General features: G+C 40.0%; 1 protein-coding gene across 4 annotated transcripts in view; it reads right to left on the bottom strand.

The window, feature by feature from the left end:
- Positions 1–23,599, bottom strand: part of HIBCH (3-hydroxyisobutyryl-CoA hydrolase) — a 104,626-nt gene that overhangs the window by 48,092 nt on the left and 32,935 nt on the right. For 3 of the 4 annotated variants that reach the window (XM_002712340.6, XM_089330189.1, XM_089330190.1), the window contains exons 6-7: positions 22,716–22,768; positions 2,673–2,751 (exon numbers count right to left, since the gene is read on the bottom strand). In XM_002712340.6, the coding sequence (XP_002712386.2) occupies positions 2,673–2,751; positions 22,716–22,768 (132 nt within the window). Of the gene's footprint in view, positions 1–2,672; positions 2,752–9,186; positions 9,350–22,715; positions 22,769–23,599 lie in introns of those variants that run through there. The other variant, XM_089330191.1, reaches the window with a different exon arrangement.

Here is a 23,599-nt window from a genome sequence, read left to right as displayed (position 1 = left end):
ATATGGGATGCTGGCACTGTAGGCTGCAGCTTTTCCGACTAAGCCACAGTGCAGGCCCTTCTCACTACTTTTATTCAACTTTGTCTTACAAGTTCTACCCAGTGTAATATGGCAAGAGAAAGAAACCAAAAGAATGCAGATTACAAAGGAAAATGTTAAACTGATCTTATTTGTAAATTATATAATTATCTACTTAGAAAATCTAATGAAATCTAGAAAAAAAAGCAACACCAATAAGTGGGTTTACCAGGTTTGTGGAATACAAGAGTCAATGGTATGTCTCCACACTGGTGACAATGTCTCCACACAGTAATAATCAGAACTATTGTTTTTAAATGTCATTTATAATGTGGGGCCAGCGCCATGATGCAGTGGGTTATGCCATTGCCTGCAATACTGGCATCCCATTATGGGCATTAGTTTGAGCTTTTGCTGCCTCATTCATTTCCCCCAGCTCCCTGAAATTGCACCTGGGACAGCAATGGATGATGGCCCAAGTCCTTGTGCCTCTGCAACTACTTGGGAGATCGAGATGAAGCTCCTGGCTCCTGGCTATGGCCTGGCCCAGCCACAGCTGTTGCAGCTATTTGGGGTATGAACAAACAGAGGATTGATCTCTCCTCCAACTAAGTCTGCATTTCAAATAAATCTTTTTCAAAAAAAAGTCACTTATAATCAAACTGTATGAAATACTTAGATAAATCAGAAAAAATATGTGTAAGAAGACCTATACACTGAAAACCACAAAATTTTCCTGAGAAGTGAAATGGAGAAATCTATATTGCTCATGAAGATTCAACATTGTTAATATGCCTTAAATTCACCTATATTTAGATTCTAAACAATCAAAATCAAAATCCCAGGAGGGTTTTTATTGAAATCTTCAAACTCGCTATAAAATTCACCTTTAAGAAAGAAAAGAACCAAGTCAACCAAAACAACTTGAGGGAGAAAAGGAGCAAAGATGGAAACTTATCACTATCTGACTTCATGGCTTATTATAAAACAACAAGAACCAGGCCGACGCCACGGCTCAATAGGCTAATCCTCCACCTGTGGGGCCGGCACCCCGGGGTTCTAGTCCCGGTCAGGGCACCGGATTCTGTCCCGGTTGCTCCTCTTCCAGTCCAGCTCTCTGCTGTGGCCCGCCCTGCACCTGCATGGGGGACCAGGAGAAGCATCTGGCTCCTGGCTTCAGATCAGCGCGGTGCGCCGGCCGCAGCAGCCATTGGAGGGTGAACCAATGGTAAAGGAAGACCTTTCTCTCTGTGTCTCTCTCTCTCTCTGTCCACTCTGCCTGTCAAAAAAAAAAAAAAAAAAAAAAAAACAAAACACCAACAACAACAAGAACCAAAGAAGTGTGGTGCTGGTACCAGGATCAACATATACAGATGACCCCTGAACAACATGGGTTTTGGCACCCACCAAAACTGGAAAATCCCAATGTAATCTGTAATTTTTTTACTCCTCCAAAACTTCACTACCAATAGCCTGGTCATAACTGGAACCCTTGCCAATAAAAAGTTAATTAACACATTTTTATATGTTGTATGTATTATGCATAGTGAAGATACACCAGACTACTGAGGGACCACTTTTTATTCTCATATATAATTTTTTTTTAAATCAGGAGTAAAAGAGTTCCTCTTTTTTTCTTTCTTGACAGGCAGAGTTAGACAGTGAGAGAGACAGAGAGAAAGGTCTTCCCTCCATTGGTTCATCCCCCAAATGGCCGCTACTGCAGGTGTGCTGCAGCTGGCGTGCCGTGCCGATCCAAAGCCAGGAGCCAGGTGTTTTCTCCTGGTCTCCCATGCGGGTGCAGGGCCCAAGGACTTGGGCCATCCTCCACTGCCTTCCCAGGCCACAGCAGAGAGCTGGACTGGAAGAGGAGCAACCGGGACAGAATCCAGCACCCCAACCGGGACTAGAACCTGGGGTGCCGGCACCACAGGTGGAGGATTAGCCTCGTGAGCCGCAGCACTGCCCCCCCCTTTTTTTTTTTTAAAGATTTATTTATTTGACAGGCAGAGTTACAGAGAGGGAGAGGTAGAGAGAGGAGAGAGAAGAGAGAAAGTCTTTCATCCAATGGTTCACTACCCAGATGGCTGCAATAGCTGGAGCTGCACCAATCTGAAGCCAGGAGCCTGGAGCTTCCTCCGGGTCTCCCACACGAGTGCAGGGGCCCAAGGACTTGGGCCATCTACTGCTTTCCCAAGCCATAGCAGAGAGCTGGATCAGAATTGGAGCAGCCGGGACTCAAACCAGTACCCAGGTGCCCATATGGGATGCCAGCACTGCAGGTGGAGGCTTTAGCTGCTATGCCAACATTAGCCTTTTCAATAACTGCTGCTGAAATGGCTAAATTTCCATATGCAAAGTAGTATACTATGCCTTTGATCTATGCCTCATATCATATGCCAAAATTAAAATCCATCATAAATCTAAATGCAAGAATATTTCCCCTTAATCTTTTATCTAAAATTAACAATGTGTTAGTCTGGTACAATTAATAAGCTAATAACAATATCCTGTTTAATTTCTTTTTTACAGTTCTTTCATTGTTGTATGTCACATAACATTTCAATAATTCCTTCAAGAATGGCATAATCTGAAATGAATCACAAGATAATTTTAAACATAATTATGAAAATTTTCTGGTATTTCGTTTTTACCTATTGCTGTTTCTGGCATTGCAAAAACAGTCTTCTCAGTAGCCACTCGGAAAAGCCCATGAACTGAGACACCAACTCCCTAGAGAAATAAGAGGAAACACTTGGTCTATAAATATTGTAAAAAAAATAACAAATTAATAACATATAGAAAAGAAAAATATCTCCACATTCCACAGGAATCTGTTTTAGGGGATAGATTAGAGGAAGGCCCTAAGCCACACAATCTCAGATGAATTTACTGGGCAAAAATACATAAGAATCCTTGATACCCAAAATATTTATTTTAAGCCAAGAAGCTTCCAATGGGCACTCTGCTGTGTTATGCTCATTCTCTGTCCCAATTCCCTCTCATTTCAAAACACATCAGCACTACAGAATACCAACTCTTCCCAGAACACCTGAGTGCTGCTTACTACTGCACTAATAATCAAAAAAGCACAGTCACACTATTCAAGCAAGTATTTCAGTAGTTCTGAATAGAATATTAACATATTTTTAAAGATTTTATGATTTATTTATTTGAAAGGCAGAGTTACGGGGGGAAGGTGGGAACAGAGAGAAAGAGAGAGAGAGAATCTTCCACGTATTGCTTCACTCCTCAGATGGCTACAACATCCAGGGCTAGGCCAGGCCAAAGCCAGGAGCCAGGAGCTTCATCCAGGTCTCCTGAGTGAGTGTCAGGGGCCCAAGTACTTGGGCCATCTTCCACTGGTTTCTCAGGCCATTAGCAGAGAAGATTGAAAATGGGGCAGCCAGGACTTGAACTGGCACCTTTAGGGGATGATGGCATTGCATCCAGTTTGAATATTAACATATTTTACCAAAATCCGCAACATCATTTTCCTCAGATGCCAACATCTTACAGGACCAACTATACAACTCTTAAGAACTGGTTATTAAACATTTAAGTTTTAGAAAAAATAACTAGCTAAAAGTCTCTGTCTACAACTTGTTGAATGCTACTGACAAGGGCAGATATAAGAGGTGTCTTTGGGGGCTACCACTGTGGTGCTGCTGTGCCAGCATCCCACACAGGCACTGGTTCGAATCCCAGCTGTTCCACTTCTGATCCAGCTCCCTGCTAATGTGCCTGGGAAAGCAGCAGAAGATGGCCCAGAATCTTAGGCCCTGTACCCACTGGAAACAAGGAAGAAGCTTTTGGCTCTGATCCACCTCAGCCCTGGCCTTCGCAGCCAGTTGGGGAGTTAACCGGCAGATGGAAGCTCTCTCTCCAATTCTCCTTCTCTCTCTCTGTAACTCTGCTTTCAGATTAATAAATAAACCCTTAAAAAAAAAAAAGAGTTGTCTCTGAATACCAGAATATTTGAATAAGATGTGATGAAAGGCACCCACATGATGACAAAGCATTCAAGTTTATACTAGCTGCTAACATTGTAACATAAAACTCTGCTTTCAGATTAATAAATAAACCCTTAAAAAAAGAGTTGTCTCTAAATACCAGAATATTTGAATAAGATGCAATGAAGGGCACCCACATGATGAAAGCATCCAAGTTTATACTAGTTGCTAACATTGTAACAAATTTTCTATTAACATCACTCAAAACTTGTTTATTTTCTCATTCTTAACCTTTTTAAAATCAGTTTTCACTTTATCTTTGACACTGCAGAATTAAATGAATTAAAACAAAGTATCTGGAAAAATGCCATATAGTTAATAAGAGTTCCATAAATGTTGTTTAACTAGAAAGTACATTATTTCTAGTTAATTCTTCTAAATTCTTCAACTATTTTACACTCAGTTCAGCCATTTGTAAGTTCATAAAACTTTTAAGCCTTTTACTAAAATACTCAGAAACACAGGCAATTCCTTACCAACTTTAAGTAATGTTTACTAGCTTACAATTTAAAAGGTTATTTCCATGAACACAGAAATTAGTACCACTCTTTAGTAACTATGCACATCCTCTATTATCAATATTTATAAATGATATCCACAACACAGACTCTGTGCTATACTTTGAACATGATTTGGTTCCCAAACTCATGCACACATTTAAATCTTGAAGTCATGTAAGTTAATGATACCGAAAGAATAGAAATTTAATGAAATTACGGTGTTTAGGAGTGGCCTTGTGGAACATTCTTAGGCCACTGGGAATGTGCCCCTGGCTGGAATGAAATCTTCATGAGAGGGTCGGTTAGAAAGCCTGGGGGGGGGGGGGGGGCCGCCAGCACCATGGCTCACTTGGCTAATCCTCCGCCTGTGCCGCCGGCATCCCATATGGGCACCAGGTTCTAGTCCTGGTTGCTCCTCTTCCAGGCCAGCTCTCTGCTGTGGCCCGGGAGTGCAGTGGAGGATGGCCCAAGTACTCAGGCCCTGCACCTGCATGGGAGACCAGGAGGAAGCACCTGGCTCCTGGCTTTGGATCAGCGTAGCTCCGGCCGTGGCAGCCATTTGGAGGGTGAACCAATGAAGGGAAGACCTTTCTCTCTGTCTCCCTCTCTAATTCTGTCAAAAAAAAAAAAAAAAAAAAAAAAAAGCCTATGTGGGATCCATCCTTTCTCTCTGCTGCCTGGTTCACCACATGATTCTTCCTCTGCATGTGCCACCCACTACCTTCATCGGAGGCCAAATCAAATGTCTGCCCAATCTTGGACTCCAGAATCATAAGCCAAAATCAACTTCTTCCCTTCCTAAGAAGCTTGCCCAGGTATTTCATTATAGTAACAAAAAGCTGACAAATATACTCTACTCTGTATAGATAAATATGAGTATTATGCATTAGGACATAGTCAACTGACAAAAGTAACCCCAATTAGACTGTATATACTTTGAGACTATATGAAATCTTACAATTCTCATAAAAATAAGACATTATATTAATAATTTATTTTATTAGTTTAAGAACCCTTGCTTTATTTCAGTGGAAGTTACTAGAATTCAGGAATTTGTTGCCAAGAACTTTGAACGAAAGGTTAGGCTGGTTGCGCAGTTTTCAGATTACGTTCTGTTAAAGTACCAGGACTCAAAAAGAGCTGCCTCAGTGTGGGGCGGCCTACTAGGCAGATCTCCAAGTCTCCACTGGCTGACTCTTCCTCTACTACAACCCCTCTAGCTATCCCCCACCTTCTGATTAGCTCCAAATTCCACAAGCAGCACATTGCTACATTCCCTCTATTACAAGTTTACACACACAGGCAAAGTCTGGGTGCTGTTGCTGTAGTGCAGCAGATTAAGCTGTCCCTGTAATGCTATGAGCACCCCGTACGAGTGCTGATGTGAGCCCCAGCCACTCCACTCCCAATCCAGCTCCTTGCCAATGTGCTGGGAGGGCAGCAGCAGATCGCTCAAGTACTTTGGCCCCTGCCACCCATGTGGCAAATCCAGATAGAGTGACTAGCTCCTGTTCCTGGCTTCAGCCTGGTCCACTCCTGGCAACTGCAACCATGTGGGGAGTGAAGCTGTTTCTTTCTGTGGTCTCTCACTTTCTAACTCTGCCATCCAAATAAATCTTTAAAAAAAAAAAAAAAAAGTAAAGTCCGACCACAACCACCAATTCTAGTCTTGTTATTTTTTCCCCAGAGACACAGAGCTAATTTGATAAGTATTCAGTTTTTTTTCCCATGTATCACTTATCTTTGAAAAGGTGAGAGAGAGGGAGAGAGGGAGAGAGTGAGTGAGCAAGCATGCGCAAGCACGCACAAGCATCACAGCACTGTCTTCCACCTATTGGTCAAATGCCTGCAACAGCCAGGGCTGGGCTAAGCCAATACCAGGAGCTTGAAACTCCATCCAGTCTCCCACATGGGTGACTGGGGCCCAAGTATCTGAGTCATCAACTGCTGCCTCCCAAGGTGTGCATCAGCAGTTAAACTGGATTAAAAGCTTATTTTTCAACTGGAACCAAAAGCTTTCAATCAGAAGCTTTATTTTCAATTAGAACCAGACCTACATTCTATCATGCTTCAGCACCACACAATATAAGCCCCTTCAGACCTGTGGCCTCCAGGATCTATGCTTGGCAGTTCCTCTGTGCTTGTCCTTCTCACGCTGTTTCCCTGACTAGCCATTCTCATTTCATCCTCTGAAACCCTCATTCCTGTAGAGAAGAATGATGTCAGAGACCAACTTCTCTCAGGAGGCCTCCCCCTCTCCTGGACTCCATAGAGAAACATATTTATAAACACCATATTCTTTCATGAAGAAACTTTAGATCTTGGAGTCACCGATACAGTTCTATTTTATATCACACAGTAAATATGAGTGCATTTTGTTGCAGCCTTGGCTGATAAAATGAATGAAATAAAAGACCTCAAGGTTCTAGTAAAAAAAATTACTAACAAAGCTTTCAGAATAAGAGATCATTGACACAGGTGTCATTAACAGTCAATCATAAAGCCTTTCAATAAAGGTGATAGCTGGGAATATTCAAGCCCCTTCTTCTGGAAATAGTGAGAATATAAACGCTCATCCATGCTGAATGAGTGTAGGATTTTTGTGGTAGGTTCAGAACTACTTTTTGTATCTTATGTCAAAGGACAGGTTGTTTGTAAGAGACATCTCTCCCGAAACTTCTGAAATTTAATGTTAAATCCTATTTCAACACTAACCTTAGCTGGTGCTCCTTTGCTAAACCAAAAAGGTTTCAAAGCCTTCAAGTTTGATTGTATTTACTGATATATAAACAAATCCTTTCTCCAAGTTTTATACTTTATTCCAATTCCTAACTCTCCTCAAATACACTCCCTGCAGTCTACCAAACTTGGTAGTCAAATATCACTTCCCATCTCATTGGATATCTCAGTAGCATCTGATGGAGTTGATCTCTCCCTGTTCTATGCAACACCAGTTGACTTCAAAACACCATATTTTCTTGGTTTTCTTGTATATCAATAGTTGCCCTTTCTCTTCTCCATGACATCAAAACATTGATCTGCCACAGTGATCAGAGGCCATCCTACTCCACCTAAACTCTGTCCTGTCTACATTCATTCCCCTGGTTATCTCTCCAGCTATAGGATTTGAAGTACTATCACAATAGTAATGACTCAAATTTTTTCCCCACCTATGAGTTCTCTAGACTGAGCTATTTAACATCTCTACCTGAATGCTTAGTGTCTTAACCTTCACATTTCAAAAGTAAATCTCAATTTCTCCTTAATGCATTCCTCCTGCCTTTTCTCCATCTCAGTAAACATCAGCATTCACACAGCTGCTCAGGTCAAATCTCAGCATTATCTTCTTTCCTTCTTACTTCATAATCTTATCTATGAACCCATCTTGACAGTTCTAACTTCAAAATGTATTCTGAATTGGGCCCCTTCTCACCATATCACATCATTACAACCAAAGAGCTTAAATGATATCTACATTTTTAATATTCAATTAGAAATAGCTCAATTAAAAATCATTGGACATGGGATACACATTTGGCACAGCAATTAAGTTGCCACTCAGGATGCCTGTATCTGGTAGCAGAGTACATAGTTTGAGCACTGGCTATTCTGTTTCTGATCCAGCTTCCTGCTAATGTGTACCCTAGGAGACAAGTGCTGCCTATGTGGGAGACTCTGATTGAGTTACGGGCTCTGGGCTTTGGCCTGGCCTGGCCCTGGCTGTTGACAGCATTTGGGGAATGAACAAGCAGATGGGAAGATTTCTCCCCATCTATCTCTTGCTCTTTCAAATTGCTCTTTCAAATATAATGATAATAAATAATAATAATTAGGGGCCAGCGCTATGTCCCAGCAGGTAAAACCTCCACCTGCAATGCTGGCACACCATACGGATACTGGTTTCTATCCCTGCTGCTCCCTGATAAAAGCTTGGGAAAAGCAGAAAATGGTTCAAGTGTTTGTTCCCCTGTTACCCATGTGGGAGACCTGGAAGAAGCTCTTGGCTTCTGGCTTTGGTGTGGCCCAGGCTGACTTGTAGCCATCTCCCCCCACACGCCTCCCCCCCCCCCCCGTCTCTGTCTCTGTCTGTCTCTGTAACTCTGGTTTTCAAACAAATAAATCTTTAAAAAAAATAAATAATTACAGTGGGCATTTAGCTGAGGGGTAAGACATCTGTTCATATATTCGCATCCCACATTGGAGTCCCTAAGTTTAATTCTCTGTTGTAGCTCCTGTTTCCAGCTTCCTGATAATGCAGAATCTGTGAGACAGCAGTGACGGCTCAAGTAATTGAATCCCAGCCACTCACATGGCAGACCTGGATTGAGTTTCCAGCTCCTGGCATCAGCCCAGCCCAGCCCAGCCCAGCCCAGCCTTATTTACTGCAAGCATCTGGGGAGTGCTCTGTGTCTCTGTCTCTCAAATAAATGAAAAAATTTAAAAACAACCAGACATAGGATCACATGGAAAACCAAGGAAGAACAACACATAATAGAAAAAGATTCAAAAGACATCTAAGATGTTATATTTAGGGGCACCGGATTCTGGCCCAGTTGCCCCTCTTCCAGGCCAGCTCTCTGCTGTGGCCCGGGAGTGCAGTGGAGGATGGCCCAAGTGCTTGGGCCCTGCACCCCATGGGAGAACAGGATAAGCACCTGGCTCCTGCCTTTGGATCAGCGCGGTGCACCGGGCGCAGCACGCCAGCCGCGGTGGCCATTGGAGGGTGAACCAACGGCAAAAGGAAGACCTTTCTCTCTGTCTCTCTCACTGTCCACTCTGCCTGTCAAGAAAATTAAAAAAAAAAAAAAAAAAAAAAAAGATGTTATATTTAACTCTACAATTATACAACATCTTAAGTTTTTGCTACAAATGTACTTTGTTTTATTAAAATAGCTATATCAGCTTTCTGTTAGTGTTGGTATGCTACCTTATTTTTTGTCTTATTAATTGTTCTGTGCCTTATATTTATGTATCCCCAGCACTCTGGCATTTTTTTAAATTATGAAATAATTATCTTTGCGTGGTAATATTTACTATGAAGAATGCTAATATAGAAGAGCGTTAATACCTGAACAAAAATGAAGCAAGAATGTACTCAAAGTTATACTCTGTTACATTTAAACAAGCAACGTATTTATATTTTTGGCATCCTTATAGGTAAGAATTAGGCGATCTAAGACTTTTCTTTTTAATTAACAGGATAGCTCGATGAATTTTCAGATTATTCCAATAGGAGAAAAGAGCTGGCATAGCTCTATTTAAGATTTTTTAAAAGATGTAATTATAATTATTTTAAAAGAACAATTAAATCTTTTAAAAATACAAATATATTAATTAGTAAGCATTCATTTCTCTGTTTCCAGGCTTCACTATTCCAGATAAAAGACAATATTAATTTTTAAAAATTGCTAATTATAAAGTTAAGACATAGTCAACCACTAATGATTTATAGTAATTGCAAGATTAGTCAATTCCCAACATAACAGTACTAGAACACATAAACAACCTAATTTGCTTAAAAAGCAAATGTTTCAAAGTAACCAAAATTGAAAACCATAGTTGAGAAAACAAACTTAAAAAACCTTGCAATGTGGTAATGTGACTAAGGCTGACAAAGTCATGGATTTACATTCTAATCAGAGAGGAGTAAGCTCCTGCTTGGAATAAACCCTACACTATGGTACCAGAAAATGAGTGAGAGTCATCTCTCACTTCACTCAGGATTACAGGTAGTGCTTTGAACTAGGTGTATGTTTTTGCTAGTAATTCAAATAGATTTTCTGCATATGTTTTCACTATAGTAAAAAATTGTCATAACTATAAACTAAGTTTTACCACATAGCTCCATGACCACATGCATCCGGTTAACAGATACAGTAGCAAGCCATGCAGCAAAAACAGACTTTTTGTTATGCTTCTCACAATGAGCTAATATTGTACATTGATTCATGTTATATATTAATGTACTTTAATAGATGAATAATACAAAGATCAGCACCAAACATATTTCTATCTTCTTAGATGAATACAACTCATCTTATAGACAAAAATAGCAAATAATTGAAAGAAAAATATTTATCTTATTTAGGTATTAATAGTCTATCATGGCTAATCTAGTTCTAATTTGAAAAACCAGGAAGTAGAAATACAACATCATATATTAAAACATAAATTTGAAATGACTCTTAAAAATGTATATCTCTTACATTCCTACTCAAGGGTTTTACCTCTATGAGCATATTACCCCAATACTCATATTTATCTATGAATTGTTTGTACATGTGTCACAAGATTATAATGTTTAAAATAATATGTTTCAAAGAAGTTAAACACAACCAATACTTTCTATCACACACTCAAGCAAGATAGATACATGGATGGGGAACATTGGCCTACAGGTCCTATAAGGTCCATGAAACCATTTAGTCAGGCCCTGCCAAGGCAACATTATATCTTGAAAAATTCACATAATTCAATGCTTGCTTATGAAAAAGTCTCATTAAGAAACTAAATAGGGGCCAGTACTGTAGTATAGTAAGTTAAGCCTCCACCTGTGGTGCCAGCATCCCATATGGGCACCAGTTCGAGACCCAGCTACTCCACTTCCAATCTAGCTCCCTGTTAATGGCCTGGGAAAGCAAGAAGACAATCCAAGTGCTTGGGCTCCTGCACCCACATGGGAGACCTCGAAGCAGCTCCTGGCTCCTGGCTTCGGATCAGCCCAGCTCTGGCCTTTGCAGCCATTTGGGGAGTGAACCAGCAGGTAGAAGACATCTCTCTCCGTCTCTCTCTCTCTCTAACAAATAAATAAATCTTATCTTCAAAAAAAAACTAAATACTTAAAAGTTTACTATGAGAAATTCTATAATTGAAAGCAATCCTGACTGTCTCCCAATAAGACAGAGGAAAATCTTAAGCAGAGAGAATCCTTTTAGGAGAGAGGGGAAGACAAATTCAAATTCAAATGTATTCTGAATTGGGCCCCTTCTCACCATATCACATCATTACAACCAAAGAGCTTAAATGATATCTACATATCTTTCCATCAAGAAAAAGAAGATATTCATCCACAGTTGGAGAAAGTTCCATATTAAACAGAAACAGAAATGCAAACAAGCACTACTCTACACACTTAGAAATCCAAGGGAAATTTCCCACTCATTTTCCTTTCCCCAGCTCCTGCTGAGTTACTAATATTTGTCTTTTAAAAAAAAAATTTTTTTTTACTTATTTGAAAGTTAGAGAGTTAAAGAGAGAGGTAGAGACAGAGAGATCTTCCCCCTGCTGGTTCACTCCCCAAATGGCTTCAATGGCCAGAGCTGGGCTAATCTGAAGCCAAGAGTTTCTTCTGGGTCTCCCACCTCAGTATTGAGGCCCAAGGACTTAGGCCATTTTCCACTGCTTTCCCAGGCACATAAGCAGGGAGCTGGATCAAAGGCGGAGCAGCCAGGACTCAAACCAGCATCTGTATGGTATGCTGATGCTGCAGGCCAGGGCTTTAACCCACTGCACCACAGTGCAGGCCCCTGTTTCAGTCTTAAAGGAGGCTATTTTCATATTTGAATTTTAAATGATTTTTTTTAAATAATGGGAATGAGGGGGCAAGAAGAAGTATACCAAAGGAAGTTGAACTAAGTTTCTCTAAAAAATCTTTATTTCAATTAATAGAATTACTTCATCTCTTCATTCATAAGCCTTCAGGTTCCATTAAGTAAACTGAATGCTGTTAATAAAGCCCCAGCATTTTATTATAAAAATGGTTCCTTAAAATGTCATCTATTTGACTGTCACTAACAGCAGCAAAAAGAAATTCTTTTAAAGCTGAAAAAAGAAGTACCTATTATATTTACAGACCTTTGCAATATATTAACATAATGTGATCTTTGTGGACTGTTCATTCTTTTCATTAAAAAGGACATGTCTCAAGTGACATTAATCAGTGGCTAAACATAATCTGATTGAATAGCTCCCATTTAACTGAGCATTACTCAACATTCCATGTGGCTGGTTGTATCCCAGAAGTTATTTGGGTATTGTATAAGCTCATTGTTTTGTTCCAAGTCCCACTTCTCTATTCATTAGAACATATTCCTCAAATATGCTTTAAAACTTTGAATTTCCCATTGTTGATGATGTAGGGAAGGAAAAAAATCCTCCCTCTACCTTGCTGAGTGATTAGCTGCTAGCTCTGTAAGAAAACAGATAAACAAGAACAAAACAGAGGGGGCCGGCGCTGTGGCACAGTGGGTTAATGCCCTGGCCTGAAGTGCTGACATCCCATATGAGTGCCGGTTCGAGACTGGGCTGCTTCACTTCCGATCCAGCTCTCTGCTATGGCCTGGGAGGGCAGTAGAGTCCTTGGGCCCCTGCACCCGCATGGGAGACCCCGAAGAAGCTCCTGGCTCTTGGCTTTGGATTGGCACAGCTCCGGCCGTTGCGGCCAATTGGGGAGTGAGCCATCGGATGGAGAACCTCTCTCTCTCTCTCTCTGCCCCTCCTCTCTATGTGTAACTCAACTTTCAAATAAATAAATAAATCTTAAAAAAAGAAAAAAAGAACAAAACAGAAGTTTATCAACATGTATACCTCACGTATACATGGGTGATTTCCAGGAAAGGAGAATCCTCCAGGAGGTAGCCTAGAACTCAGGCTCATAGCCTCTTTTACCTAAGAGATGTTGGGGAAGCAAGTTACAGAAAGGTCAAAATGCATGGTAAACAAGAGTAAAATCTGTTTTGAAGTTGGTGCCTTCTCCACAAATACGAGTCTCTAGGATTTGTTTATTTATCTGTTCTCTTCCTGGTACAGTGAGGGAAACACTCTTAGAACTGGAGACTTCCTTTACAGAAGTCAATTTGCCTTACAAAAAGGCAACTTGTCCTGTTTTCAGTGCTTTTCCTGCTCCCATACCTCTGTTCCTCAAAATAATTTTTATGCCAAATTGGCATATTTGGGCTAGCACATTCTGGTCTCCTTTTGCTAGCAGAATTTTAATGATACTTGAGAAACACAAAAGCAATATTATATTGTACTCATACTTTGAAATTGACTTTGGAGAGCCAACTTTGTATGGTACAATGGAAAAGGGAATGGGGCTAAGGTGAGAAGGGAGAGAAGAAACTTAAACATTCTTTTTTTATTATAAAGATTTATTTATTTATTTGAAAGGCAGTGTTAGACAGAGATCTTCCATCTGCTGATTCACATCCTAAATGGCCACAATGACCAGGGATGGCCCAGGCCAAAGCCAGGAGACAGGAGCTTCACCTGGGTCTCCCACATGGGTGGCAGGGGCCCAAGTACTTGGGCTATCTTCTGCTGCTTTCCCAGGTGCATTAGCAGGGAGCTGGATCGGAAGTGGAGCAGCCAAGTCTCGATCCCACATCCATATGGGATGCCAGCACTGTAGGCCTCAGCTTTACCTCGCTGTGCCACAACGCTGGCCCCCTTAAACATTCTTTAAATCTAGTTGGAGAGGGAAATGGGAGTGGCACTACATATACATGAAAAAACATTTAAAGATTATCCTGTTTACTTAAATTGATTTTAATTTTAAAACTTGCCTTTCTGTTATGTATTAATGAGAAAATGTGACCTCCGACATTTAATTTAGAATGTTTATTCATAAAAAAGTTAATCTCTTTCAGAAATACTAGAATGAGTTTTATACAATTTTAATCAACTACATGGAAAACCATTAATATTCATTTTTTATTTCACTGTATGCAAAAATAGAGTAAACATTTAAATTTCTTAAATCTCAAACAACAGAATATAGCTACACCTTTTTCAAACTGCAGTGCTTTTCTTCATGGTGGAAACAAGAGACAATGAAGCTGTTACTTCCCATGATGGCGAAAACCAATACTCCACAGCAGAACAGGAAGAGGAAAAGAACCAAGCTCTACAGAGCCATCTTTTGAGTTGTTAAAGTTCACAAAAAAATCTTTCTTATGTTATTATTATTTTAAGAAAGCTTGTAGACTAGACTCAAAGATGGAGGCAATTACTATACATGCAACATTTTCTTGAGCCCTATTTGCCACATCTTATCCTCACCATTTCTATATTACTTTTCTTACATTAAATGAGCAGGTTATTGGCCTGAGGTTGTCTCTGTACTTAAGAGTCCCTATTTTATAAAACCACACCTGGGGATGGGGCTACTATGAGTTACCTCATGCTTGGGATGCTTGCATCCAATATCAGAATTCTAGTTCAAGTTCTGACTACTCCGCTTCTGATCTAGCTTTCTGTTCTTGCATCATGGGAGGCAGCAGATCACGGCTCAAGTACTTGCTTCCCTGTCACCCATATGGAAGACGAAGATGGAGTTCCAGGCTCCTGAGGCTTTGGCCTGGCCCAGTCCTGGCTACTGTGGGCATCTGGGAAGTGAGCCAGTGGATGGAAGACAGATCTGTCTCTCTGCCTTTTCAAATAACATAAACAAATAAACAAAAACCACAACGCTAGTCTGTAACAAAAACCTAAGTTAGGAATATACTTTTGTAACAAACAGATATATCCAATCACAGCTGAACTTCAGCCAATCCCAGGCAGGCAAATGATCCAGCTATGCCCAAATAAGGCAAATGTCTCATCATCCCATGCCTTAATAAGGCACATATGTGTCTCATCATGCCATGCTAAAGGCATATGCCTAGCTATAGGCAATCAAATTTCTCTTTTTTTTTTTTTTAAGATTTATTTTATTTATTTGAAAGACAGAATTACAGAGAGATGTAGAGCCAGAAAGAGAGAGAGGTCTTCCATCCATTGATTCACTCCCCAAATGGCCACAATGGCCAAAGGTGAGCTGATCTGAAGCCAGGAGCCAGAAGTCTCCTCTGGCTCTCTCATGGAGGTGCAGGGGCCCAAGAACTTGGGCCATCTTCTACTGATTTCCCAGGCCATAGCAGAGCGCTGGATCCAAAGTGGAGCAGCTGAGACTCCAATAGGTGTCCATATGGGATGCCAGCACTGCAGGCAGCGACTTTACCCACTCTGCCGCAGCACCGGCCCCCAGATTTCTTTGCTTCTATGTTCAGCCTATAAAACCCTGCTGCTCATACGGTAGGCAGAGTTCTCTTAAACTGTTCTGGTTCTGAGTGTTGCCCAATTCATTAGTTATTCTCTACTTAAATAAATGCTGTTAAAGTTAGTCTGAAGTTTTTTCTAATTTTTAAATTTTTATTTAGTAAATATAATTTCCAAAGTACAGTTTATGGATTACAATGGCTCTTTCCCCCCCATAACTTCCCTCCCACCCACAACCCCTCCCCCTCCATTCACATCAAGATTCATTTTCAATTCTCTTTATATACAGAAGATCGATTTACTATGTATTAAGTAAAGATTTCATCAGTTTGCACCCACACAGAACATAAAGTGTAAAATACTGTTTGAGTACTAGTTACAGCATTAATTCACATAGGACAACACATTAAGGACAGAGATCCCACATGAGGAGTAAGTACACAGTGACTCCTGTTGTTGACTTAACAATTGACACTCTTGTTTATGGCATCAGAAATCTCCCTAGGCTCTAGTCATGAGTTTCCAAGGCTACGGAAGCCTCTTGAGTTCGCTGACTTAGATCTTATTTAGACAAGGTCATAGTCAAAGTGGAAGTTCTCTCCTCCCTTCAGAGAAGGGTACCTCCTTCTTTGATGGCCTGTTCTTTCTACTGGGATCTCACTCTCAGAGATCTTTCATTTAGGTCCCCCCCCCCCCTTTTTTTTTTGTTGCCACAGTGTCTTGGCTTTCCATGCCTAAAATACTCTCATGGGCTTTTCAGCCAGATCCAAATGCCTTAAGGGCTGATTCTGAGGCCAGAGTGCTATTTAGGATATCTGCCATTCTATGAGTCTGCTGTGTATCCCATGAAGTTTTTTTTAATGGACTAAAAATTTGTGTATTTTAAACAATTATGTGCAATACTAAAATTCCACTAACAACTCTGAAAATAAAAGCTTTCTGAATACCTGTTCTCAGACCTTAAGGAAATAGTTTCTAAAGTAAGCTCCCCTTCCCAATCATCATCATCATCTGAGAACTTTTTAGAAATGCAAATTCTCAGGTCACACTCCAAAGTGACTAACTTGGAAAGGGAGGAAGGAGAGGAATTTGTGTTTGAACAAGCCCTCCTACAGATTCTGACACAAGTTAAAGTGTGAAAGCCCTTGTCTTCAGGAGGTTCATAGGTGACACTGAATCTGTAGATCACCACTTCTTGACCTTACCTTCACAGTAGAGTCACCAAGGGGCTTTAAAAATGCCTAAGTCTGTCATAGATGTTTGGCCTAATGGTTAAGAAACAGGTTAGGGCACCTGCATCCCCTATCAACTTCCTGGGTTCAACTTCTGGCTCCAGCTCCAGACTTCAGCTTCCTGCTAATGCAAACCCTGGAAGGCTGGAGTAATGACTTATGTGATTGGGTTCTTGCATCTCACATGGAAGACCTGGATTGAGTTCCCAGTTCTGGCTCTGGTCCAGCCCCAGCTGTCAGGGGCAATTGCAGAGTGCACCAGCAGATGGGAGCTCTATCTCTCTCTCTTTCTCTTTCTCTGTCTCTCTCCATATGGGCGCCTGTTCAAGACTCGGCTGCTCCACTTCCGACCCAGCTCTCTGCTATGGCCTGGGAAAGCAGTAGAAGATGGCCCAAGTGCTTGGGTCCCTGCACCTGCACCGGAGAAGGCTCCTGGCTCCAGACTGGCGCAGCTCCAGCTGTTGCGGCCAATTGGGGAGTACACCAGCAGATGGAAGACCTCTCTCTGCCTCTCCTTCTCTCTCTGTGTAACTCTGAGTTTCAAGTAAATAAAATAAATCTTAAAAAAAAAAAAAGCTAGAGTTAATGAGTAATCTTAGATTAAAGGACATAAACAAGACAAAATTAAACTGTAAATCCAAGATGCATACAAAACACCACTAAAAAAAAGTAACAATAAAAAATAGTCTGCTTCTATTCTTTAATTTTACTCTTTCAAAGGCTACACAATTTACATAATTGTTTTAATGAAAATTTTATATATACTATATATTCCTAGTTGAATATATATAGTATTTATATAATATATAAAAATGTATATACTATATATCTATATATCTTATCTAAGTATAGCTAAATATATACTATATATTCCTAGTTGATATGGGAAGGTTAAAAATAACAAGACATAACTGTTCTTGCCCTTAAAAACCATCTAACATACTGGGGGAGATTAAGGCATGTTACAAAGTAACTAGAAATAAAATGCAAGTACCAGATTTATGGCCAATGTTGTAGCATACCTGGTAAAGCTGCTGCCTGCAACACCGGCATTCCACATGGCCGCTGGTTTGTGTCAGGTTGCTCCACTTCTGAGCCAGTTCCTGCTGATGGCCTGAAAAAAGCAGCCAAAGATGGCCCGCATGTTTGGGCCCCTCCCACCCATGTGGAAGACCTGGAAGAAGCTCCTGGCTCTTGGCTTTGGCCTGGTCCTGCCTTGGCCATTGTGGCCATCTCGTGGAGTGAACCAGTGGATGTAAGAGCTCTCTGTGTATCTCTCTCTCTCTCTTTCTTTCTCTCCCTCTCTCTCTCCCTCCCTATTTCAATTAAATAAATCTTTAAAAAAAATTTTAAAGTACACAATGCACTGACTCAGTGGAGGAAAAAATCATATCAAATTGTAAGAACGTTTATGACTGTACAAAAAGAGGACAGACTTCAGCCTTTAAGGATGCATGCAGGTGAGTAGACCCCGTGGAAGGACAGACATACAGGCCTGTTATTCTCATTTGGGGTTCTTCATCTGAACAGATCACCGTAAATGATGTGCCTATTTTCTCAGTTCTCCCAAGAATGATACATACTTAGTACTCTCTAGAAGCACAAGACAGAAATAGGAGGAAAGTTAATTTATTACTTGCAGTGGATGTCTTACAGCAATGGTTCTCAAACTTAACATAACTCAAAACCACCTCTTTAGAGGACTATTCATTTGGGGCACAGCCTAGAGTTTGACTCTGAAGTGAGAAGCAAGAATGCATAAATCCAACAAATTCATAAGTGACAGTAACTTTGTTATTGCAGGGATTACATCTTCAAAACCCTTGCCTTAGGGAACTAAGACTTAATTCTCTTGTGGAATTCTGGTCAAGAAAAGCTGATATAAGTACACTTTCAATTTGAAAATCATTTATGCATTTTAATAAATACAAAAAAAAAGAGAGACCAATTAGAAGCAGCAGCATCACCCTTATTTCTATTCAAGATGTTATCTTGGCCTGTTTTACTAGTTTTTTTATTCAGCAACAAATGGAATATTCTTGGCTATTATTTATGTAGAAATGTATGCAAATCTATAGTAACCTACACGTGTTGTAAAGACCAAAAGTCATGCCAAATGCATTCAAAAGAGGTGAGTTAAAACAATGATTCTTCAAGCTTCTATAAAAGGATGGAGGTTCTTCGAATGGATAGCACTGATCCTTTCTTTTTTATTTATTTATTTTTTTTTTAAGAATTATTTGAAAGGCAGAGTTACAGAGAGAAAGGGAAAGACAAAGAAAGCTCTTGCACCCACTAGTTCACTCCCCAAATAGCAGCAAGGACCAGGGCTGGACAACACCAAAGCCAAGAGGCAGGAGCATCATCAGGGTCTCCCACATGGGTAACAGGGTCACAAGTACTTGGGTCATCTTGTACTGTTTTCCTAGGCACATTAGCAGGAAACTGAATAGAAAGCAAGGCAGCCAGGATTTGAACCAGTGGTCATATGGAATGCCAGCAAACCAGGCAGTGGCTTAACCCACTGTGCCACAATGCCGGCCCCCTATCAATGCATTCATGTCAAAGCTAGTCTGGAGTGATTCATTTTGGGTGGCCTCTTGGTAATGTAGACCAAATATCGAAGGAAATGTTTTTAACAGTGACAAGTCAGCAATACATTTCTGACTCATTTCTGAGGATATTTTTCTTTTACAGTTGCACTACATGACAACTTAGTTGGGTAAAAACCATTGGGCCTTAATACTCCATTTAACAGATTTTTCAAACCCATTGACATATGGCACTTTGGGTAAAAAAGAAATCTGAAGTGAGATTTCTGTTCTTCTGCATATAACTTGGGTTCACTAATCAATCACTCCTTCATTCTGACTCAAACACTTTGCAGTTGGCTTTTTTTTTTCTTGAAGGTTTTAATCCAGAAAAATTTACCTGAGGTTTTATTTAGGTATGGGTCTCTTTTCACTGTTATTATCTAAAATGCTGTTTCCTTTCCACATATCTCAAGGTGTGAATTTTTGTTTTTACTTAAAATAAAAGAAAGTCTTCATCATTTCTGTTCCAAGTGTTTGATTTACTTTATATGAAGTAAATACCTTTGTTAGGTTCCCAGAATCTCTCTTCATAGGCAAAACCACAAAACACTTGTTATCATTTTTTTAAAACATTCTATGAGAGCTTTTCAAGTTTGTCCTCTACATGCACAAAGTCACTACATATAATATTAACTTTAACTCTTTCTAATCTACTGCATTTTCTAATCTACTGCATTCTAAATGGCATGTCAGCTATCATTGCTAACCATCCTTATGTTATCTGTTCCCCTTGGAACTGGTATCTCTTTTATCTGAGCTTGTTGACTCTTCACAGTTTTCTTCCCTGTTTTACTGGAGTCACATTGTTTTTACAAGATAGTAGATACACCTACTGTTCTTTTGGTTTTTTGTTTTCACCATTTTTTTAAGATTTACTTATTTGAAAGGCAGAGAGTCAGACAGGGAGAGACAGAAAGAGGAAGAGGGTAGGAGAAAGATCTTGCATCTGCTAGTTCATTCCCAAAGCAGCCACAATAGCCAGGATTGGGCCAGACCAAAGCCAGACCCAGCATCCCAAAGAGGTGACCGCCAGGGGAGAGTACTTAGGCCTTTAGCAGCTGCCTTCTCAGGCACATTAGCAGAAATGCTGCATTAGAAGCCAGCACTCAAGTTAGTACTCCGTAATACAGGATGCTGGCATACAAGAAGTGGCTTAACTTGCTTAAGTTCAATGCTGGGCCCTGCCCACTGTTTTTGATTTATCTCTTATTTCATTTCCTATTCAGAGATAGCTCTTCCTTCAACACTTTATTCTCTTTTCCTGTTCTACAGTGTTGGTTCCACAGAACTTTCATTTTCCCCATGTTAACACTTGCTTGACAAAAAAAGCACAACCTACACATACTTGGTATTCATTAACAAGCAGAGAGGAACAGACTAGACTTGATTCTGTTTCCTACCCACACTGCTAGTGGAATCCCCAAAATGATGTGCAAGATCTAAGCAATCCCCAATGTCCAAGACTTCACTTAAAGTGGTTCTACTTGAACAAGAGAGGGACTTCTAAACAACTAAATCTCTGAAACATTGAACAAGTGTAATTTTTCAAAGTTCACCCACTGGCCTCCTACTACCTACCTACCCAAGTCTTACCTGTTCTTGGGACTCAGAACACACTACCCAAAAACATGGCACCTTAGAAGTCTCTCCTGCTTTCGCCCACTTTCTATGGGAAACTCGGGCATAAAGGAATTCCTTTACCTAACTCTTAGAAGTACATCGTTGGGCTTTCATGTGACAGGCGTCCTGCCCTATTATAAGAAAAGGAATGATATACAGAGGTGCCAAGAAGAATCTGAATAAACAAACAAGCCTGGCCACATTTTTCCCAGTTTATCATCGGATCATACTGTTTTTGTTCAATCATACTTCTGGATGATTGTCTATTCTTAATCAAACCTAATTACAGAAATATAGCTTTTCTTGAGTCTGCAGGTCTTTATTTCAGAAGACTCTTGTGTCATGTAAAACTGATTAAACATGCTTCAAGATCTCTTGTTAATCTTTTATGAGAGGGATGTCAGCTATGATCTTTTTGATAACTAAGCAAAAGATCATAGTTTTTCTCCTCTATACTATCTTTCTAAGCTCACTTTTTTTAAACTTTTATTTAATAAATTTAAATTTCCAAAGTACAATGTTTGAATTATAGCAGCTTTTCCCCCCATAACCTCCCGCCCACCTGCAACCATCCCATCTCCCCACTCCCTCTCCCATGCCATTCACATCAAGATTCATTTTCGATTATCTTTATATACAGAAGATCAATTTAGTATATACTAAGTGAAGATTTCAACAGTTTGCACCCACATAGAAACACAAAGTATAAAATACTATTTGAGTGCTAGTTATACTGTTAATTCACATAGTACAACACATTAAGGACAGAGATCCTACATGGGGAGTAAGTGCACAGTGACTCCTGTTGTTGATTTAACAATTGACACTCTTGTTTATGGCGTCAGTAATCTCCCTAGGCTCTTGTCATGAGTTGCCAAGGCTATGGAAGCCTTTTGAGTTCGCCGACTCTGATCTTATTCCGACAGGGTCATAGTCAAAGTGGAAGTTCTCTCCTCCCTTCAAAGAAAGGCACCTCCTTCTCTGATGGCCCGTTCTTTCCACTGGGATCTCACTCACAGAGACCTTTCACTTTAATTCACCGTCTACTCCATGAAGCCCTTCTCCTGTCAGGAAGACCCCTCACTTCTTTGAAGGTCTGTCTTTGTGAGAGTCAGGCCATACAATTGGCCACTTGCTCTGTAATTATTTCATGTCTTCTCCAACTCCATATCAAGGCACTTATAGACTTCTTTGATATAGCACAGAGGCAGAATAACTACTTCTCAATGGACAGAAATGAAGCTTAGCAAATACCATGACGACCCAGGCGATTCCCACCGAGGAAAAATTTTGTTAAATAGATACAATTTTGACAACCACATCCCCACTACTGAGAGTCTGTGAAAACTCTCAACGTTCTAGTTTCTTTACTGAAACCGTTGTTAGCAATCAATTTGGAAGAAGAAAAATATATACACACATATTTCTTAAAATGCAATTTGCTTTAAAAAGCTTATTAATTCAACAAGTTAAAATAATCTATCACATAAGTAAGACATAAGAGAGTCTTTTGGGTTTAGACAGTATATAATTGCTATAAGTCAATATTATATCAAAAATCTGACAAACCAAAATCCACACAAGTTTGTGTCAATGGGTTCTATTGTATAACACTCATCACTTCACTTCTGTTTAGTAACTAGTAGCTTATTTTTAACATAATTCACTCATACCAACAATGAGAGCAAAAAGCCTACTTACCCCACCCATTGTAATTCCATCAATAAGTGCAACATATGGTTTCTGGCAACGAGCTAAAAGAAATAGAGTTGAAATTAGTTGCAATGCTTAAAATTACTCACTTTCATCAAAAATCATGATATATGAACTTTTTTCCCTAGAATACTTTTTGCAAGAAGTATCAAAGGCAACTAAATATGTGCCTTCTGAAATATATTATTTTTCAAATGTGAATCTATTATCATTTAACAGCTCAATCTACAACTTGAAACAAATGAAACTTTCTATAACTAAGCCACTGAGAAATATAATTATCATCTTCCTTGTAACTCACCAATATTGTGGACACAATTATATTTTAAACAAAATATTTGTTTTCTATATACCTAAAGAAGTACCTGGAGGGGCCAGTGTTATGGTACAGCTGAGTACAAAATTGCTTGCAATGCCAGTATCCCATACCATAGGGCTGTTTCAAGCCCCAGATGCTGCATTGCCCGTACAGCTCTCTGCTAATATGCCTGGGAAAGCAACAGGAGATGGCCCAAATGCTTGGGCCCCTGCCACCCATGTGGGAAACCAGAATGGAGTTCTGGTCTCCTGGCTTCAGCCTAGCCCAACTCCAGCTGTTGTGGCCATCTGGGAAGTGAATCAGCTGGTGGAAGATATCTCTCTCTCCTTCTCTCTCTCTGCCTTTCCAATAAATAAATAAATCTTTAAAAAAAAAAAAAACATAAAAAGTATCAGTATACATACTGAGGATTAGAGGCTACAGAAACAAACATGGACTGGGAGTTAGAAGGCCCAGAATTTGATCTTAGGTCAACAGGGCATTAAATGAAAGAGATATATGGGTTATATAAATGAGTACAAATGCTCCTTAAGTTACAATGCAGTTTTGTTCC

Source organism: Oryctolagus cuniculus, chromosome 3 (genome assembly GCF_051225735.1).
Source record: "Oryctolagus cuniculus isolate XC-2025 breed Fujian yellow rabbit chromosome 3, ASM5122573v1, whole genome shotgun sequence".
Taxonomy (NCBI): Eukaryota; Metazoa; Chordata; class Mammalia; order Lagomorpha; family Leporidae; genus Oryctolagus; species Oryctolagus cuniculus.
The sequence above is the reverse complement of the archived record's forward strand: the minus strand, read 5'-3'. Positions and strand labels throughout refer to the sequence as shown.